The sequence below is a fragment of the Carettochelys insculpta genome, chromosome 2 (genome assembly GCF_033958435.1).
Source record: "Carettochelys insculpta isolate YL-2023 chromosome 2, ASM3395843v1, whole genome shotgun sequence".
In the NCBI taxonomy this organism is placed as follows: Eukaryota; Metazoa; Chordata; order Testudines; family Carettochelyidae; genus Carettochelys; species Carettochelys insculpta.
Genome location: NC_134138.1, coordinates 238,133,387 through 238,151,913, shown reverse-complemented (window position 1 = coordinate 238,151,913; position 18,527 = coordinate 238,133,387). Strand labels below are relative to the sequence as shown.

The window sequence follows — 18,527 nt, the reverse complement described above, 5'->3', positions numbered from 1 at the left end:
GCAAGAGAAACACCATAAGCTCCTCAAAAATTTGAGACCTCCGGCCTCCTCCAGAGTAGCAATACCGCTTGATGAAGCGATCTTAGAGTGCGCTACTACAATATGGCAGACCCCTGCAACTATTCCGCCTGTCCAAAAGAGAGCGGATAAGAAATACTTCGTGCCGGCGAAGGGCATGGAGTTCCTGTTTAGCCACCCACAGCCAAACTCCTTGGTGGTGGAGTCCTTGCAACAAAGATAAAAAACATCTCAATTTAAAACAGGGGGAACAGACAAAGATGCCAAGAAGCTAGAGCTGTTCGGCAGAAAGGTCTACTCCTCCTCCACTTTAACGTTGCGAATGGCAAATTACGCAGCGCACTTAGCGAACCATAATTTTGACAACTATTCCAGGTTAACCTCCCTCATGGACTCGCTTCCAGAGGACAAAAAGCCAGTCCTCAAGGCCATAGTGCAAGAAGGCTACGCTGCTGCGAGGACGGGAGTTCAGATTGCTTTGGACGTTGCGGACACAGCAGCACGTTCCACAGCAACCGCAGTGGTGATGCGAAGGGAGTCCTGGCTCCAGACCTCGGGTATACCGAGGGATCTGCAGGCGAAGATAGTTGACCTTCCCTTCGACTCGCAGAAGCTGTTTGCTGAATCAACTGACTCGGTCCTTCATTCCAGTAAAGATTCAAGAGCCACACTCAGGACCCTGGGGATTTACACCCCTCCATACACAAAGAAAAGGTACTACCCTCAGCAAAGGCGGTACCAGTACCAGCAACAGCGCCCCCAGTATCACAGGGGTTACGAGCAAGGGCGACATCAACAGCACCAGCAGTACAGAACTCCCAGGCGACGCTCACAACAGAGCCGTGCGTCCTTGGGGCGGGGCCAAAGGCCACAAGTTTGACATACAGATCCAGGGCTGCGCCATCACTACCATCACACAAGGTCATCTGAAGCGGCTATTCCACCATCGCCTCCGACCATTCTATGACCAGTGGCAAAGGATCACCACAGACAAATGGGTGCTGGAGATCATAGCCACGGGGTACGCCATCCCCTTCCAGTCGCTCCCACCGTCGCGACCTCCACCCAAGCCCCACCTCCAGGAGGCCTCCCATGTAGCCAGGCTCAGGCAGGAGGTGGCCCATCTTGTGCTCATAGGGGCGGTGGAAAGGGTGCCGGAGCAACTGCAAGGAAAAGGGTTCTACTCCCGGTATTTCCTCACGGAGAAAAAGACTGGAGGCCCATCTTAGACCTTCGCGGCCTCAACAGGTATCTGCGCAAGCAACATTTTTGGATGACCACGATCGCCTCCATCCTTACAGCACTGGACGATGGAGACTGGTTCGCAGCCCTCGATTTACAAGACGCGTACTTCCACATAACCATCCATCCGGCTCACCGGCGATTCCTCCGGTTCATGGTAGGCAACGAACACTTCCAATACAAGGTCCTACCGTTTGGCCTCTCCTCGGCCCCCAGAGTCTTCACCAAGACCTTGGCAGTGGTGTCAGCCTACCTGCACAGACGGGGTATTTATTTTCCCGTATCTGGACGACTGCCTGCTCAAAGGGGCCTCGAAAGGGGATTTTCTGCGCATGATACGCGTCACAGCAAACACGTTCTCCTCACTTGGCCTGGTTATCAATCTGGCAAAATCACGAATAGACCCCACACAGGACATAGAGTTCATAGGGGCTCGCATAAACTCGGTTACAGCGAGAGTATACCTACCAGAGGCTCGCTTTCGAGCTATCGGTTCCCTCGTGCAAGTCATCACCTTCAGCCCTACGGTGCTGGTCTTGACATGCTTGCAGCTGCTGGGCCACATGGCAGCGGCGACGTTTGTAGTGCAGAACGCCAGGTTACACATGCGCAGCATGCAGCACTGGCTGGCGAGTGTATACAAACCGGCAATACACACCGTTCACAGGGTGGTGTCGCCCACAGCCGGGGTGCGCAAATCCCTGCAATGGTGGGTAAACCCCAGGAACTTGCTAACAGGGGTACCCTTCCACCAGCCGCAAATATCGGTTTTCTCACTACAGATGCCTCCCTCATAGGGTGGGGAGCGCACATGGGCGAAGAGGTGACTCAAGGACTGTGGTCACCCACGGAACAGTCACTACACATCAATGTACTGGAGCTCAGAGCAGTGTTCAACGCCTGCAAACACTTTCGAGACCACATACAAGGCAAAGTCGTCGGGATCAGTACAGACAATACCTCCACCATGTTTTATATAAACAGGCAAGGAGGAGCTCGATCCCGTGCCTTATGCGTGGAAGCAATCCGCTTATGGAACTGGTGCATCGCCCACGATATAATCTTGAAAGCCTCATACTTGCCGGGTGCGCACAACGTGAAGGCAGACCAGCTGAGCAGGCGTTTTGCACTCACACACGAGTGGCAGATCCGTCCCGATCTGCTACGGCCGATTTTCCACGCATGGGGTTTTCCCCAAATAGATCTGTTTGCCACTCAGCACAACAAGCAGTGCCCACGATTCTGCTCCAGGGCAGGACTGGGATGGGGGTCCCTGGGGGACGCGTTCGCGATCCCGTGGGGGGGGGGGGGGGCCCTGCTTTATGCGTTTCCTCCCACAGTGCTGATCCACAAAGTTTTGCAAAAAGCCAGGAGGGAAAGGGCCCGGATGATCCTGATAGTCCCAACGTGGGATCGCCAACAATGGTTCCCCCTACTCCTGCGCATGTCGGACCGTGCACCGATGCCTCTTCCGGTGGCGCTGGATCTGCTCTCGCAAGCCCAGGGGTCCATAGTGCATCCGCACCCCCAAAGCCTGCGACTGCAAGCGTGGTTAATCCATGGCTCAGCTCCCTAGAGAGCACATGCACAGTGGGAGTACAGCAAGTCCTAGAAAGTAGCAGGAGGACTTCCACTAGGAAGACGTACAAACAAAAATGGACTCGCTTCACGGCTTGGTGTTCTACCAAACAGCTGGCTCCCCTTTCGGTGCCTATACCTACAATTCTAGAGTATTTACTGGACCTCAAGAGAGGAGGACTCTCGCTATCCTCGTTAAAGGTCCACCTTGCCGCCATCTCGGCGTTCAGACATGAGGAGGAAGGGCACACGGTGTTCGCCCACCCTATGGTTACCAGGTTCCTCAAAGGGTTGGTAAATCTCTACCCACCTCGGAAACCGATTCCACCTTCGTGGAACTTGGACCTGGTGCTTACCACACTGATGGGACCACCGTTCGAGCCCTTGGCCACGGTTCCCCTCCGCCTCCTTACAATAAAGACGACCTTTCTTCTTGCAATTACGTCAGCTCGTAGGGTGAGCGAGCTCGCGGCAGTCATGGCAACGCCACCCTGCACTGTTTTTTCCAAGGAGGCGGTAACCATACGGCTGCATCCAGCCTTTGTTCCCAAAGTTTCTTCCGAGTTTCACATCAACGAACCTGTTGTTCTACCCTCGTTTTATCCAAAGCCTCATAACTCCAACGAAGAGGCGCGCCTACACCTCCTGGACGTGAGGAGGGCGCTAGCCTTCTACGTAGACAGGACCAAGTCCTTCCGGAAAACGGATAGACTCCTAGTCTCCCTCGCTCCCAAATCGAAAGGAGAGGGTCTCTCCTCGCAGAGAATCTCGAAGCACATTGTATCCTGCATAAAAATGTGCTACGAGCTCAAAAAGACTCCTTTATCGGCCACTCCCAGGGCTCATTCCACCAGGGCGGTGGCGGCATCAACAGCCTTTTTCAAGGGCGTTGCGTTAAAAGACATTTGCAGAGCGGCGACCTGGTCATCCTACGACACCTTCGCCAAACATTACGCCCTTCACAGGGTATTCCAAGAGGATACCCGTCTCTCTGCAGCGGTCCTCTCGGGGACAAGCTGCACATAATCCGATTACCCACCTCCTATCTTGGGTTACTGCTGGGTAGTCACCTATTGTGGAGCACCCACGGGGACACTCGAAGAAGAAAGAGAAGTTACTCACCGTAGTAACGGTGGTTCTTCGAGATGTGTCCCCGTGGGTGCTCCACTACCCGCCCATCCTCCCCGCTTCGGATCTCTGTTAGTGTTTTGCAGGGGCACCCGAGGCGGTTGGTCGAGGAACTGGCGGGGACCGGATCGCGCACATGGCCAGGAGCACGCAAGGGAGCGGCGCGCGCTGGCGCATGCGCAGTCCGGCAGAAACTGCTTGGAAGATCCGATCTGCGGCGCCGGGCAAGCCCGTCACCTATTGTGGAGCACCCACGGGGACACATCTCGAAGAACCACCGTTACTACGGTGAGTAACTTCTCTTTTTAGAGCATAAGCTTTCATGGGCACAGACCCGCTTTGTCAGATGCAATGTGACAATAGTTGTATAATGTCACATTGCATTTGACGAAGTGGGTCTTTGCCCATGAAAGCTTATGCTCCAAAATATATGTTAGTCTGTAAGGTGCCACAGGACTTCTTGTAGTTTTTGTGGATACATACTAACATGGCTACCCCTCTTATACTTGTCACCTGAGCTACAATTGATTTGACTTTTAGTAGAGCTTTATAAAATTAAGCTAAAGCCAAATACAAGTTGAACCTCTCTGGTCTGGCACCTTTGAGACCTGACAGGTGCCAGACAAGAGAATTTGCTGGAGTTTGAGAGGCCTGTATTGTCTAGTAGCATTACCAACACTTCTGCTGCTTACTGGGCTTTTAGAAGACATGTAGGGATAAATTACAGCTAAATAACAAAACAGAACACAGAGCCAGGACTGGAGGCTGTAAACAAACTTTATGGGAAACTTGGCCTCACACGTGTTAAGTGATTATCTGCCACTAATTAAAATCATGCCAGATTACGGATGTTGCCAGCTGAGAGAGTTTCAGATTAGATAGATTCAACCTGTACTGGAAGTCCAGCAAGACAGCTTTTCAATGCAGAACTACACTACTCTTGTATTTGACACATATTTTAATGTACTTGTAGGTTAGGAAACTTTTTTAGATCCCATTACGTCGTGAGTACAGTTCAATGCAGCAAGAATTTAAGGGTTGGTTGGTTGGTTGAAGTATGTGGCATGTGTACAGGTTCACTGACCTTTTCCCTCCTTGGAGGTGATGTTTTATTCTAGTTAATAAAACCAAAATGTGCAAGTGATATAAAATTGATGGGCTTATGTTAGGAAGTAAGTGCTATTTACCTGAGAAGTTCTTAGCTTTGCAGTTTAATCTAGCCAGTTCCCAGGTTGCATGCAGTGTAACATCATACTGGACAAAAGCCAGTATGATGTTATATGTAATACAGCTTTAGTTACCAAAGGCAAATCTTCTGATTTGAAAAAGCAGCAAGTTAAATGGATGGAAGAAGGAAAAATTTTCATAGTCTTATCTGGTAGTTAATTTTTTTGATACTCATAGGAGGCAATAATAAACTATATGTGTATGACCTGCCAAAAAGTGGAAAAAAAAATACTGAGGGTGTGACTTCTAAATACCAGGGTGTGTTTAATTTGGTCTACACAGATGTTTTATTTTCTGTATTTCAGGTTTGATTATTCTAATACAACTATTTGCTTGTCTCTTACAGCAATTACAGACCATTTTATCTTCAGTTCTCTAGCTTTCCCGTTCTCAACTATTCTGTTCCAAAACCTAACAGTCCATTTGATGTAGACAAGAAGAATGCTAGTGGCCAAAGGCAAAATCAGTCTAAACAAAGGTTTGTTGAGGAAAAAAATTGAAATTCCTTCTTCAATTTCTAAAAAGCGTGACCCTCTTAATATTAGTGTACATCATCTCTATCATTGTTCACCGTAAGATGAGTGCTTGACTCTCTCCAGGGTGGATGGCCAAGTGCCACTGAGCTGATTAGCAGAGCGCCTGCAGCAGGCAGCATGTTTCTTTCGGTGGGGCACATCCATCCATGCTTTGGTGCACGCCACCCATGGATGGAAAAACTTGAAGGGGTCATTGGTCTCTACACCTGTTTCATGTATCAAATAGGGTAGTAATTTTGTCATTTTTTCCTCCCTCTCCCTCTTTTTTCCTTTTCATTGTCCTTTTTTGGATGTTCAAACACATCCAATCAAACTCCGGCAAATTGACTGCAGAAGTGTCTGTCTTCTACCTGCTCTAATTGTTCCCTTGGTTCTTCCCATCTCTTAGTTGTGAATTACATACTCCAGTTTGCTAAATGACACTAGTGCTTTTGATATATTTCACGTTCCTCTAAAACACATACGTCTGTGCAGCTTGTTGGATAATACCTAATTCTTAGGTAGCATTTTTTCATGACATCTCGAAGTGCTTTATACAAGGAAGTAAGAATCATCACCACTTTACAGGTGGAGGAACTGAGGCATAGGGAATCACCCAGCAGGCCAGTGCCAGAATCTGGAACAGAACCCAGGTTTCTTGAGTTCTAGTCCAGTACTATCTTGTCTGAAATGTATCTTTGTTCACTCTAATTTGATTGATGCTTGTTTTTTTAACACTTGTGCCCATTTTGTAGTCAGAAAGTTTAAAGGTCCAACTTCATGTGGTCAGATAACAGACTCATTCTATACAACTTTTTTTTTGGCTAACAGAAACAAAACCGTTAGTGACAAAGACTGTGGTGGCCCAGTTCAACTTCCTCTGAAGGATAAGAAAAAAAGAGGGTATTGTGAATGTTGTATGAAGAAATATGAAGATCTGCAATCTGTAAGTGTAGCATAGATTATACACTCAACCAGTCTGGTATACAGGGCCGACCGGTGCCTGGGGCAGGAGGAGGGCTGAGGTGACTGGTGCCTTTGTGGAGGAATCACTGGGAGGCTCTGTGTCAGGCGATGGGGGCAGCCAGCGAGCTCCCAGCTTAGTAAGGTGTCTGGTCTGGTCCCCACAGTGCGCTGGCAGCAGAGGGATCTCTCGGGGGCATGGGGGAAATAACCAGCACGGAGTTTGTGGGCCAGGCAAGACTTATCTGTGGCTGCTCCTTGGGCATGGACTGAGAGTGGTGGAAGAAGACAACACGCTCACCCAGGTTTTATACTGGCTCCAAGTGGCTGGACCCCAATCTGGCTGTGGACCAGCCACTGCCAGCCTCCTGCTCTTCCAGAGGCCCACTGCAGCTGGAACTTGTGGTCCCCCAGCAGGAGCGGCCAGCCCCAGCCCAGACATGTTCCTAGACAGCCAGTCTGCCCAGGGAGGAGCCAGGGTGAAGCAGGGAATGGGGCTTCCCTGGGTGCTGCACACCAGACTCCCCACAGGAGACTGGTGGCAGCCCTAGGAGTGTGCACTCCCCTGCCCCAGTGTGCCCAGCAACACTGCTCCTTAGGGTTCCCCATCTGCCCCTCTGAGTGGCCCTCTCGGCACCCCCTGCTCCCTGGGTCGCCCTCTCTGCCTGCCCCCCCAGCTGCCACAGGCACCAGTCGCCCTGCCCTCCCCACCCTCCTGACGCAGGCCCTTCATCAAGTGATGGGGAGCAGCCAGCGAGCTCCCGGCTTGGGGTCCCCACAGTGTGCTTGCAGCAGAGGGATCTCTTGGGTGGAGGGAGGGGTAACCGAACTGAGCACACGGCCCAGGCAAGAGCGCCATTACCATTGGTCACCATGCTCCCTCAGCAGCAGTAGCAGTGGAGGCCACGCTGGGGGGGGAGACTGGGAGAACCAGTGTAGGCCACAGGGGAGGCTGTGGGAGGGGGAACTGATCACATTCTGGACTCTTCCACGCTATGTTCATGATAACAGTGGGACAGACAGTTCTCCTTTTATAATAGTATAGATTATAAGTACTAGGTGGCGCCTACAGGCCCTACCAGGCATTGGGACCACTAGTCTAAGCACTTTATAAACACAATAAGAAATGGGTTATATCAAGTTGAACACACAAAAATGACAAAGTAGAAGAAAATAATTTACTCTTAGTAGCAGATGTATCCGGCATCTGGCTTCCTGCTGTGGTCCTTAACTGAAGTTATTTTTAAAAAAATTAAGAGGAAAATGTACATGTTTTTTAAGTAGTGTTTTCATGATTTATTTAGTGTGGCTCAGGGAAAGGAGTGTGGTGTAGAGCAGTCAGGGCAGGAAGTTGAGGGGGTCAGAGCAGGGAGTGGAGGATGCAGGAATCAGGGCAGTGGATGAGGGATCAGGGCAAGGAGTGCGGGTGCAGGAGTTGGTTATAATGGAGCTCAGGGCGGCGGCGGGGGTAGGTGTGGGGGTGGCTGTGGCCGGGGTAGGGGTATAGGAACGAGAGTAGAAGCTGGAAGAGTTGGCGGGGGGCTGATGTCAGGGGGTACGGGACTAAGGGCAGATGAGACAAATGGTAGGGTTTCAGGGTTGGGTATATGATGGGGCTCAGGGCGTGGGTCTTGGAGGTATGGGGGTGCTTATTGGGGTTACCTGCAATGGCCCCTGGGAGGGAGGGAGGGGCCAGTGCTCCTGGTCCCTCTGCCTGACCCTGTGGAGGAGGGCCAGATAAGGCCATGGCTCCTGGCCTCCCCTGCCTCTCCCTACCTGACCTGGGTGTGGGGGGAGACCGAGCCACAGCTCACTGCCCTCCCATCCTGTCTCCTGCGGGGTCGAACAGGCCATAGCTCCTAGTCCCTCTGCCTGACCCTGGAGGAGGGGTGGTCACGTGAGGCTGCAGCTTCCAGGCCCCTCTGCCTGTCCTTTGTGGGGAGGCAGTTTGGGCCATGGCTTCTGGCACCCCTGCCTGTCCCTTGGAGGGACCAGGTCATGTCTCCCAGACTCTTGGCCTGTATTGGAGGAGCAGGTCATGCTGCACCTCCTGGTCCCCTACCTGTATTCAGGGGCTGCAGGGGGGGAGTCAATTTGGGCTGCAGCTATTGGCTTGGCCCCAGGTTTGAGGGGGAGGGGTGCGGGTGGGCATGAGGACCAGGGCTGGTCCACGGCACTGGGCCCAGTCATGGGGGAGGGGTGACCCCACCCCAGCCTCATCTCCAGGGGCGGGCAGGGGAACCATGGGAACCAAGGCTGGGCCATGGCTCCTAGCCTCACCTCCTGTCCCAGGGGGAGGCGGAGGCATGAAGTCACAGCTCCCAGCTGGTCCTCAGCTCTGGCAGAGGAGGTGTAAGGGGGTCATGAGAGCTGGGGGGGAGCTGTCCCTGCTGCAGGAGGGTAGAGGCAAGAGAGCTGGGGGTGGGCTGTGGCTCTGGGCCTGGCCCTTGAGGGGCTGCTCTAGCCCCAGCTCCAGGGGTGACCGTCCCTGAACACATGTCTGGCTGGGAGGTTGAAAAAGTCAGGGCCAGGCCACGACAACTGGGCCAAGCAATGGGGGTGCCTCCGTAGCTCAAACCTCAGGGCCATGGGGGCCCCAACCACATCTCTTGAGGGGAAGCGGGAAGGTACTAGGCCTGGCTCCAGCACCACCTCAGGAGGAAACGTGGGAGCCAGGACCAGGCCACGGTGTTGGGGCAAAGGCTGAGGCGGGAGGCTGCAGCTTGGCTGCGGCCTGAGCTCCAGCAGGGAAAGGGAGGACTGTGACTCTTTTTTTCCCCCAGCCCTGGCCAGAGCAGCAGGAGGAGGTGGGGGCCAGGGCTGGGGCTGTTGTGCAGAGCCTGGGGAGAGCAGCTGGGGTAGAGCCAGGGTTGAGCTGCTTGGTCCAGCCACAGCATCAGCTTAATGGTAGAAGCCAGGCAGGGTTTCATGGCCACAGCAGTTGGCGGGGATGTGGGGGAGCAGCAGGGCTCCTTCTATGCAGTGCTGGGAGGCACTTACCCGTCTGTAGGCAGGGTCAGGAGCTCCATCTCCATGTGGCTTGTTTTCTTTCTGCAGATGCTCCCAGTGGTCTACTCTGTAGAATTGCTGTTCCCTGCAGTCGCTCGAACTGGCAGCTCTCCTTTTATAACAGTATAGATAGGAGTATTTTCCTGTAGTGGTATTGTTACAGGAAAAAAGCACCTGCTTTTGTATTTTATGGAGGCATTTTATTTCTATATGGTTGTCTGTGGCATAGGATGTGTCTCAGGATGGATATATATATATATATATATATATATATTTTTTTTTTCCTAAATTTCAGCATCTTGCAAGTGAACAGCACCAAAACTTTGCACGGAGCACTCAGTATCAAGTTGTGGATGACATAATATCAAAGTTCGTTTATGAGTTTGTGAACTTCAGAGATGATGCACAAATAATGAAAAGGTAAGTTTATAAAGTTGCTAAGTTCATAAATCCCTGTAATCGAGTTAGCCAAGCCAGATATTTGAAGGTAGTGTGACTTTGAGAATGTCCTATTTCATGAGGCATATTTGCCAAGTATTCTGAAAAGAACTGTTACAGTAATACATGATATAGATTATAACAAATCGTAATTAACAGCTTATCATATTTATTTTATTTAGATTAATTACACACAATCCTGTTACTCTATTTTTTTTTGACAGATTTGTAGAAAATTACAACTAAAGTCACCACCAAAGCCCAACATTTAAAATCAAAATCTTTTCCCCCCTTTCCCAGTGCCTCATCCCCAAATCACCCCATTACAACCTCCTGTTTGCTAAAGTTGAGTGGAAATATAGGCTGTACAATGTGTATTAAAGTGTTTCAGACCAAGAGTTGAAATAGGTGCTAAATCTAAGAATCTTTCAGAGAATGTTCCTCTGTGAACACGCACTTAGAATAAAGGGACTCTAGGTCAAACACCTTCACTGATTGCAACTGTGGCAGTAACGGAGATTGCTCAGTTGCGTTCCCTCAAGGATTCAGGAGATGTGCAAACCCTCTTTTCTTTTTTCTGTCTTTTCTAAAAGTGTGATAGAGGCAAATGACGGGGAAACCAGACTCTTCCCAGTTGAAGTCTATAGAAAGCTCTGACATCAACAGGAGCAGGATCAGTTTATTAGTGCAGGGAAGAGAAAACTTTGGCACTTGCCTTGATTGGGGCCTGCGAGGCACAGGACTTCCTGCCGCAATGGGGAGCTAGCACTGGTGCACCAGCCATGCACCAAGTAACTGATACTTGGTGCCCTGAAGCACCGGTGCTGGCTTCCTCCTGTGGGGTGGGCTGGTGGGGGCGCTGCGGCTCAAGAGTGCTGAGCTTCGTGGGCCAGAGCAAGACAAGCAGTGGGCCTCATCTGGCCTGCAGATTCTGCTGGGCAAGGGGGAGGTAGCGGCTTCTCATGGCAATGCAGGGAAGCTTCATTCATGCATTCACTTGCTGGCTCTACCCCCTTTGCTCCTGTTAGCCAGGAATTGCAGTCAATTGGAGCAGCAGGGGCAGTACCTGCAAGTGTAGGGCCATGTGGAGCCACCTTCATCCCCTAGGACCTGCACCATGTAGGTGCCCCAATCCGTTGTCCCTTCCTGCCCAGAACAGCAGCTCCTGCATCTGCTCCTGCTTCCTACCTTCTGTCCACATCCCTCCCACCTACATCTCTCCCTGAGACACCCCACAGCCAGCTTACTCTGTGCCAGGCCCTCTTGCACACTGAACCACTCATTTTTGGCCCCACTCCAGAGCCTGGGAGGCGGGAGGCATAAAATCTATTAATTCAAGGATTCCAGAAAAGTTTATCTGACCTTGGGGGAAACCACTAAGCCTCAGCACTCTTCCTCTCCCCCTTTGGGGCTGGAGCACTAGGGGAGTGAGGTGAGTCTCTCTCTCTCTCTCTCTCTCTCTCTCTCTCTCTCTCTGTTTCCCTGCATGTCAGGTGGGGAACACATCTATGGGGCTTATTTTCCCCTCCTTTTCAGTTAGGTGCCCGGTCAATGATGGGGTCCTTTGTCCTTCTTGTTCTTTTGTTTTTGTTTCTCACTTTTGTGTATTGCCCTGACTGATTTTTCTGAGTAAGTGGCCTTGGCCCCAAAAAATGTTTCCTTCTTCTACATTAGTATCTCCCCTCCTGTTCCTGTTGTAGTTTAGAAATGCCTAGTAAGGGTAAAAAAAAGCCACATCTGATGAAACTGAAAAATTATATAATATTTAAATCTCTTGAAAGCGTTGTCAGTTTACCTCCATTTTTTTAGAAGGTACACATCTGGACTGAGGTGGAGATGGATGTAGGAGATGGGCGCACTGGGAGTTTTTGTGTTATGTTAGAAGGGATAAAAACCAAGGGTGATGTCATTCTGAGGGTTTACTACAGACCACCTTCCCAGGTAGAAGAGGTGGATGAGGCTTTTTCTAAGCAACTAACAAAATCATCCAAAGCACAGGATTTGGTGGTAATTGGGGACTTTAACTATCCAGACTTATGTTGGGAAACTAACCAGCGAGGCACTAGCCTATCCTGTAAGTTCTGAAGACAGTTTTTGATTTCAGAAGGTTGAAAAAGCTACTGGGTGGGGGGAGCTGTTCTAGTGTTGATTTTAACAGAGCAAGACTGGCTGAGAATTTGAAAATGGAAGGCAGCTTAGAGAAAGTGAACATGAAATCATAGAGTTCAAGATTCTAAGGAATGGTAGACGGGAGAACAGCAAAATAGAAACAACAGATGTAAGGAAGGCAGATTTTGGTAAATTCAGAGAGCTGGTAGGTAAGATCCCATGGGAAGAAAGACTAAGGCTATGTCTACACTAGCCAAAAACTTCGAAATGGCCATGCAAATGGCCATTTCGAAGTTTACTAATGAAGCGCTGAAATACATATTCAGCGCTTCATTAGCATGCAGGCGGCCATGGCACTTCGCAATTGATGCGGCTTGCGGCCGCACGACTCATCCAGATGGGGCTCCTTTTCTAAAGGACCCCACCTACTTCAAAGTCCACTTATTCCCATCTGCTCATAGGAATAAGGGGACTTCGAAGTAGGCAGGGTCCTTTTGAAAAGGAGCCCCATCTGGACGAGCTGTGCGGCGGCGAGCCACGTCAATTTCAAAGTGCCGTGGCCACCTGCATGCTAATGAAGTGCTGAATATGTATTTCAGCGCTTCATTAGTAAACTTTGAAATGGCCATTTCAAAGTTTTTGGCTAGTGTAGACATAGCCTAAGAGGAAAAAACAACTGATGACAGTTGTCAGTTTTTCAAAGGGACATTTTTAAGGGCCCAAAACCTAGCAATTCCACTGTGTAGGAAAGATAGGAAGACTACCCTCACTTAATGTGGACATCTTGCATGATCTCAGAATTGAAAAGGAGTCATATAAAAAGTGCAAACTAGAACAAATCACAAAGGATGAATGTAAGTAAACAGTACAGTTATGCAGGGGCAAGATTAGAAAGCCGTAAGCACAAAATGAGCTCAACTTAACTGGAGACATAAAAGGTAACAAAAAGACATTCTAAAATATATTGGAAGCAAGAGGAAGACCAAGGACAGAGTAGGCCACTGCTCAGTGAGGAGAAAGAAACAGCATCAGAAAACTTGGAAATGGCAGAGATGCTTAATGACTTCTTTGTTTCAGTCTTCACCAAGGAGTCTGATGAAAAATGCCTAACATAATGAATGCTAGTGGGAAGCAGGTAGGTTTAGAAGACAAAATGAAAAAAGAACAAGCTAAAAATTACTTATAAAAGTTAGATATCTGCAAGTCTCTAGGGCCTGATAAAATGCATCCTAGAATTCTCAAGAAGCTGAGCCTTTAGCTATCATCTTTGAAAAGTCATGTATGTCGGGGGAGATTCCAGAAGACTGGAAAGGGGCAAATATAGTGCCTATGTATAAAAAGGGGAATAAAAGCAACCCAGGAAATTAGACCAGTCAATTTAACTTCAGTGCCAGGAAAGATAATGGAACAAGTAATTAAGGAACTCATCTGGAAGAAAACAAGGCGATAGGTAATAGCCAGCATTGATTTCTAGAGAACAAATCACGCCAAACTAACCTGATAACTTTCTTTGATAAGATAACAACAAGTCTTGTGATTAAGGAAGAAGTTGTGGACATGGTATACTTAGACTTTAGTAAGGCATTTGATATGGTCTTACATGATCATCTTGTCAATAAACTGGGCAAATACAACTTAGGTGGGTGCATACCTGGCTGGATAACCCCTCTCAGAGAGTAGTTATTAGTGGTTCACAATCATGCTGGAAGGGCATAACAAGTGGGGTTCTGCAAATGTCTCTTTTGGGACTGGTTCTGTTCAATATCTTGATCAACTGTTTAGGTATTCACATAGAGAGTCTACTTATTAAGTTTGCAGATGGTACCAAGCTGGGAGGGGTTGCAACTGCTTTGGAGGATAAGGGCCATAATTCAAAATGATCTGGATAAAGTGGAGAAATGGTCTAAGGTAAATAGGATGAAGTGTACTAAGGACAAATGCAAAGTACTCCACTTATGAAGGAATGATTGGTTTCACACACACAGAATGGGAAGCAACTGTCTAGCAAGGAGTGATGCAGGAAGGGTCCTAGGAGGTCATAGTGGACCCCAAGATGAATATTAGTCGACACTATTGCAAAAAACCAAATATGATTCTGGGATGCATTAACAAGAGTGTTATGAGCAAGACATGAGAAGTCATTCTTCTGCTCTATTCTGTGCTGATTAGGCCTTAGTTGGAGTTCTGTACCCAGTTTTGGGAACCTCAGTTCAATAAAGATGTGGAGAAACTGGAGAACGTCTGTAGAAGAGCAGCAAGTGATTAAAGGTCTAAAGAACGTGAGCTATGTGGGAAGACTGAAAGAATTGGGTTTGTTTAGTTTAGAAAAGAGAAGACTGAGAGGTGACATGATAGCAATTTACAGGTATCTAAAAGTGGGTTACAAGGAGGGGGAATTAAAAGTATTCTCCTTGGCCTCTGAGAATAGGAAAAGAAGCAATGGGCTTAGACTGTAGCAAGGTAGATTTAGGTTGGCTGTTAGGAAAAACTTCCTAACTGACAGGGTGGTTAAATGTTGGAATAAATTGCTTAGAGAGGTTGTGGAATCTCCATCACTAGAGATACTTAAGAGCTGTTTAGATAGACATCTACCAGGGTTGGTCTGGATCAGGGTTTCCCAATCTATGGGCTGGGACCAAAACATGAGTTGCGATTACATTTCTAAAGGGTTGCCAGCTGGGCTGGGCTAGGCTAGGCAGTTCCACAGGTGGCTATTAAGAAGCCATTCACACTCCTGAAATGTTTCTCAATTTCTTAATTGGATTAACAGCTGTCAGGAAGGTAGGCCAATCGATTACATTGAGAACCATTTCAGCTGCAGGGCAGGGAACTGAATACCTGAGGAGCAGCACCAAACTCAGGATAAGTGGGGGGCTCAGTCTGAGGTTGGGAAAGCAGGAGGGCAGAGCTGATCAGCTCCCTGACTTACAGCCTCTGCAGGAGATTGGGTCCCTGCAGCTCATACTGACAGTTGGGGCTCTGCGCCCCAGCCAGCTTCCAGCTGTGGGGGTCCCTGTGCCTCCCCTAGCTACATCCAGCCTGTGAGTGACTCCTAGCCCCTGAATGTGACTCTCCTTGCCTCCTGCAACCCGAGTGTGACTCCCCTAAGCCCTGAGTGAGACACCCGTAGCCCCCTTCAGCCCCAGTGACTCCTAGCCTCTGAGTGTGACTCCTAGCCCCTCGCTGTACCCCTGCAACCTCTGAGTGTGACTCCCCTAGCCCCCTGGAGCCCGAGTGTGACTCTGCTAGCCCCCGAGTGTCTCCTTTAGCCCCCTCCAGCCCTTGAGTATGACTCTCCTAGCCCCTGAGTGTGACTCCCCTCGCCTTCTCCAGCCCCTGAGTATGGCTCCCCAAGCCCCTGATTGTGGGGTTTAAGCCAAGGGGAGCAGTGTGTGTCTACCACCACAGCTCTGACAAACTATAATAAATGTAGTGTTGTTATTTGATTAATTCACATCCCCTTTTCTATGAAGTAACTATTATGAATATATAAACATGAGGGGGCACAATTTTATATTCTTGCCTCAGGCACAAAATTAGCTAGTTACAGCTCTGCTCTCCCCACTCTCCCCTCCCATTTTTGAATTGCCTTGGGTCACCACGTCTTCCTGAATTGTCAGAATGGGTCCCCATCTGGAGAAGGTTGGGAACTGCTGGTCTAGATGGTGCTTGGTCCTGCTGTGAAGGCTGGGGACAGGACTCAATGTCCTCTTCAGGTTGCTTCCAGTTCGAGGGGTCTCTGATTCTATAATCAAAATTCTTAATGTGGTCATATTGTTAAATGACATTTACCATTGTTGAATTTGGTTTTGTTTAAACAGTTTTTTTTCAATCTTAATTCTTTTCTAGATACTTTTATCGGGTTAAGTTTTGGTAATCTGATATATTTTTGATTCAAATACCACTTTTTAATTCTAATATTGAAAACTGTTTATTTTTAGGACAAAATGTACAGGATACTTTTCTCCAATTATTGGGAACATAACTAAAGCAGAGGATCTGAAAGAACAGCTAAAAAGGCAACACATTTCATTCAAGTGTTATTCTTGGAAAGACACTGCAGTGCAGGCACTAAAACAGGACTATCAACATACAGAAGTTCTTTGTAAACCATCATTTCCTTCTGAAGAAATACGTAAATTCAGAAATAGTGCTGAAAACAGTAAAACAGAAGACTCCTGTGCTGCAAATCTAAAAGACACTGTTTTATCATGGAACTTTATACAGCTGCCTCCACAAAAAGGCGGCAACATATACCTTGAGAATTTATCCAAATCTTATGGGCATTCTAGTAATGAAGTTTTTGAACCGGAATTAAACAGAAAGAATGTGCAAGGAGTGCAAACAAAGGTTTGTACTCTTGGTACAGTCACTGGTAGTGAAAAGGACAAAAATACCTCACAGTCAAAACGAAAATTAAATAATTCATTTGTTTTACCTGCAAAATATTTTAAGAAAACAAATGCCAAGTCGGCATTTAATAAAAACCAGTTAGATTTTTGTGTGGATAATGATGCAGAGAGAGCGCAACATGCAGCTTTGAACACTGAAAATCTGCCACATTGTTTTTCTCCGAGCAAAGCAACTGGTGAATGGGCTGTTGATAGTGCACCCAGTTCGCCTCCTGGAAAGCTGCACAGAAAAGTAAAACTTTCATTAGGAAGAAATAAAAGAGGAATCCAGAAACAGAATATGGAGTTATGTGTAAAGAAAACTGATGAATTACCTGTTACTGAAGAAAAGAAAAACATACGTTTCTCCCCAGTGCAGACTCTGGTGGAATTATTTCAAACAAGTGAAGTAAATTCAGATTTTGGGGGTTTTACAAGTTATTCTGAGAACAAAGAGTCAAGTTGCCTGAAAGATATTTGGGAAAGACAAAATTCCAGTTCTCTGTGGTCGTTATTTTCCTCCTCCTCTTCTTCCTCAACTCCATTTATTGGATTTTAATGCTGCTTTATTTAAAACAATGACTTTTGAATAAATTTGCCATGTGATGAGGATTTTAATCATGGAAATTTAATTCTTATGTTATAAATTGTGTTCAGGTGTTGGTGCATCAAATATACATGCAAAGACATGTATAAGTCTGAAGAATAAAGATAATCCTGGAGTGCTTTTCTTTTTTAAAAAAAAAAAATCCCACTTTTTATCACAGCTGATACGGTTATGGGCTAAGATATAGTGTGTTTGACTCAGCAGCTAGGCAAAAGCTATATGCATCATGTGAATAGTCAGTCTTACTAGCCAGCATAGATTAAAAGGAGCATGGTTTTCGGGTTGAAATACAGACTTGGTTTAGGAGAAATTCAAATGCCATCTATCTGTTCAGCACAGCACCCACAGCTAGATTTTGTGTTTCTATTGGTGATGCACATTTACGCCTTTGCCAATGTACATAAAATTATGTTCATAGATGGAGAAGATCCTCACAGGAATGTAAATATTAACGAGAACATTGGTCAGGTCTGTTTTATTCTTGACTACACTACAGACTTTGTCTGACCTGGCATAAGCTCTGTTTGGATATCTATAATATGGATATAATGTAGCAGTGCTTACTTACAGCCTCACCAGGGATTAATACGAGGCTTGTATGTCTGCCTACAGAGCCTTCATGGAAATGAGTATGAAATATGCCTGTTAGCTTGCCCTCATTTAAGTTTCCAAGAATGGAACTGTAAAGAATTTTTTTTCTTCTTTACATGTAAATATGTTTTTTATTCCCATTGTGGTACATGTTTTGATTGTCTTCATTAAAAATGTTACCAGTAACCAGGAAGGACTGCAAGCCAAAACCGGAAAGGAACAGGTTAAAGAATATTTAAATATTTAAAGAAGCAAGGCATCATGACATTTATCTCAGGAGATGTAAGTACTAACTGAGGGATTCACAGAATCTCTTAACAATTATCTTAAGAATTCATGGCTCTTCTTTGAGGAGTGTCCTTGTGGGTGCACCACTTCCGCTGTTTTGGTACACTGCACTGCCAGTCAGAGACTTCTGGTGACAGTGCTCTGCTTGGCTGAATGTATGCACAGCACCTGTCTGCTACTGCTCTAAGAGGCTACTCCAGAAATTCAGCCAATACTCAACTCAGTTCCTTCTTTAGTATGCTTGGTTTCGTCCTGTTCTTCTTTCACTCTCCTTTATTCTAGGCCCATTTATCAGTTTAAACCTCTTCTTGGTTAAACTCTTTTCATCTTCCATTCCCCTCACCTTTACCCCTTTTAAAGAAAAAAAAAATTGCCTAATTTCTCTCTCAGGTGTGCAGCTGCAGAAGAGGCATTAGACCAGAA

At 47.5% G+C, this 18,527-nt stretch overlaps 1 protein-coding gene across 4 annotated transcripts in view; it reads left to right on the top strand.

Annotated features, from left to right (window-relative positions):
* The window catches only part of DBF4 (DBF4-CDC7 kinase regulatory subunit), a 56,066-nt gene extending 38,312 nt beyond the window's left edge, over nucleotides 1-17,754 (top strand). For all 4 annotated transcript variants that reach the window (XM_074984774.1, XM_074984776.1, XM_074984775.1 and 1 more), the window contains 4 exons: nucleotides 5,540-5,671; nucleotides 6,540-6,654; nucleotides 9,976-10,100; nucleotides 16,169-17,754. In XM_074984774.1, the coding sequence (XP_074840875.1) occupies nucleotides 5,540-5,671; nucleotides 6,540-6,654; nucleotides 9,976-10,100; nucleotides 16,169-17,177 (1,381 nt within the window). In that variant the 3' untranslated portion in view covers nucleotides 17,178-17,754. The remainder of the gene's footprint in view (nucleotides 1-5,539; nucleotides 5,672-6,539; nucleotides 6,655-9,975; nucleotides 10,101-16,168) is intronic.
* The last annotated feature ends 773 nt before the right edge of the window (nucleotides 17,755-18,527 follow it).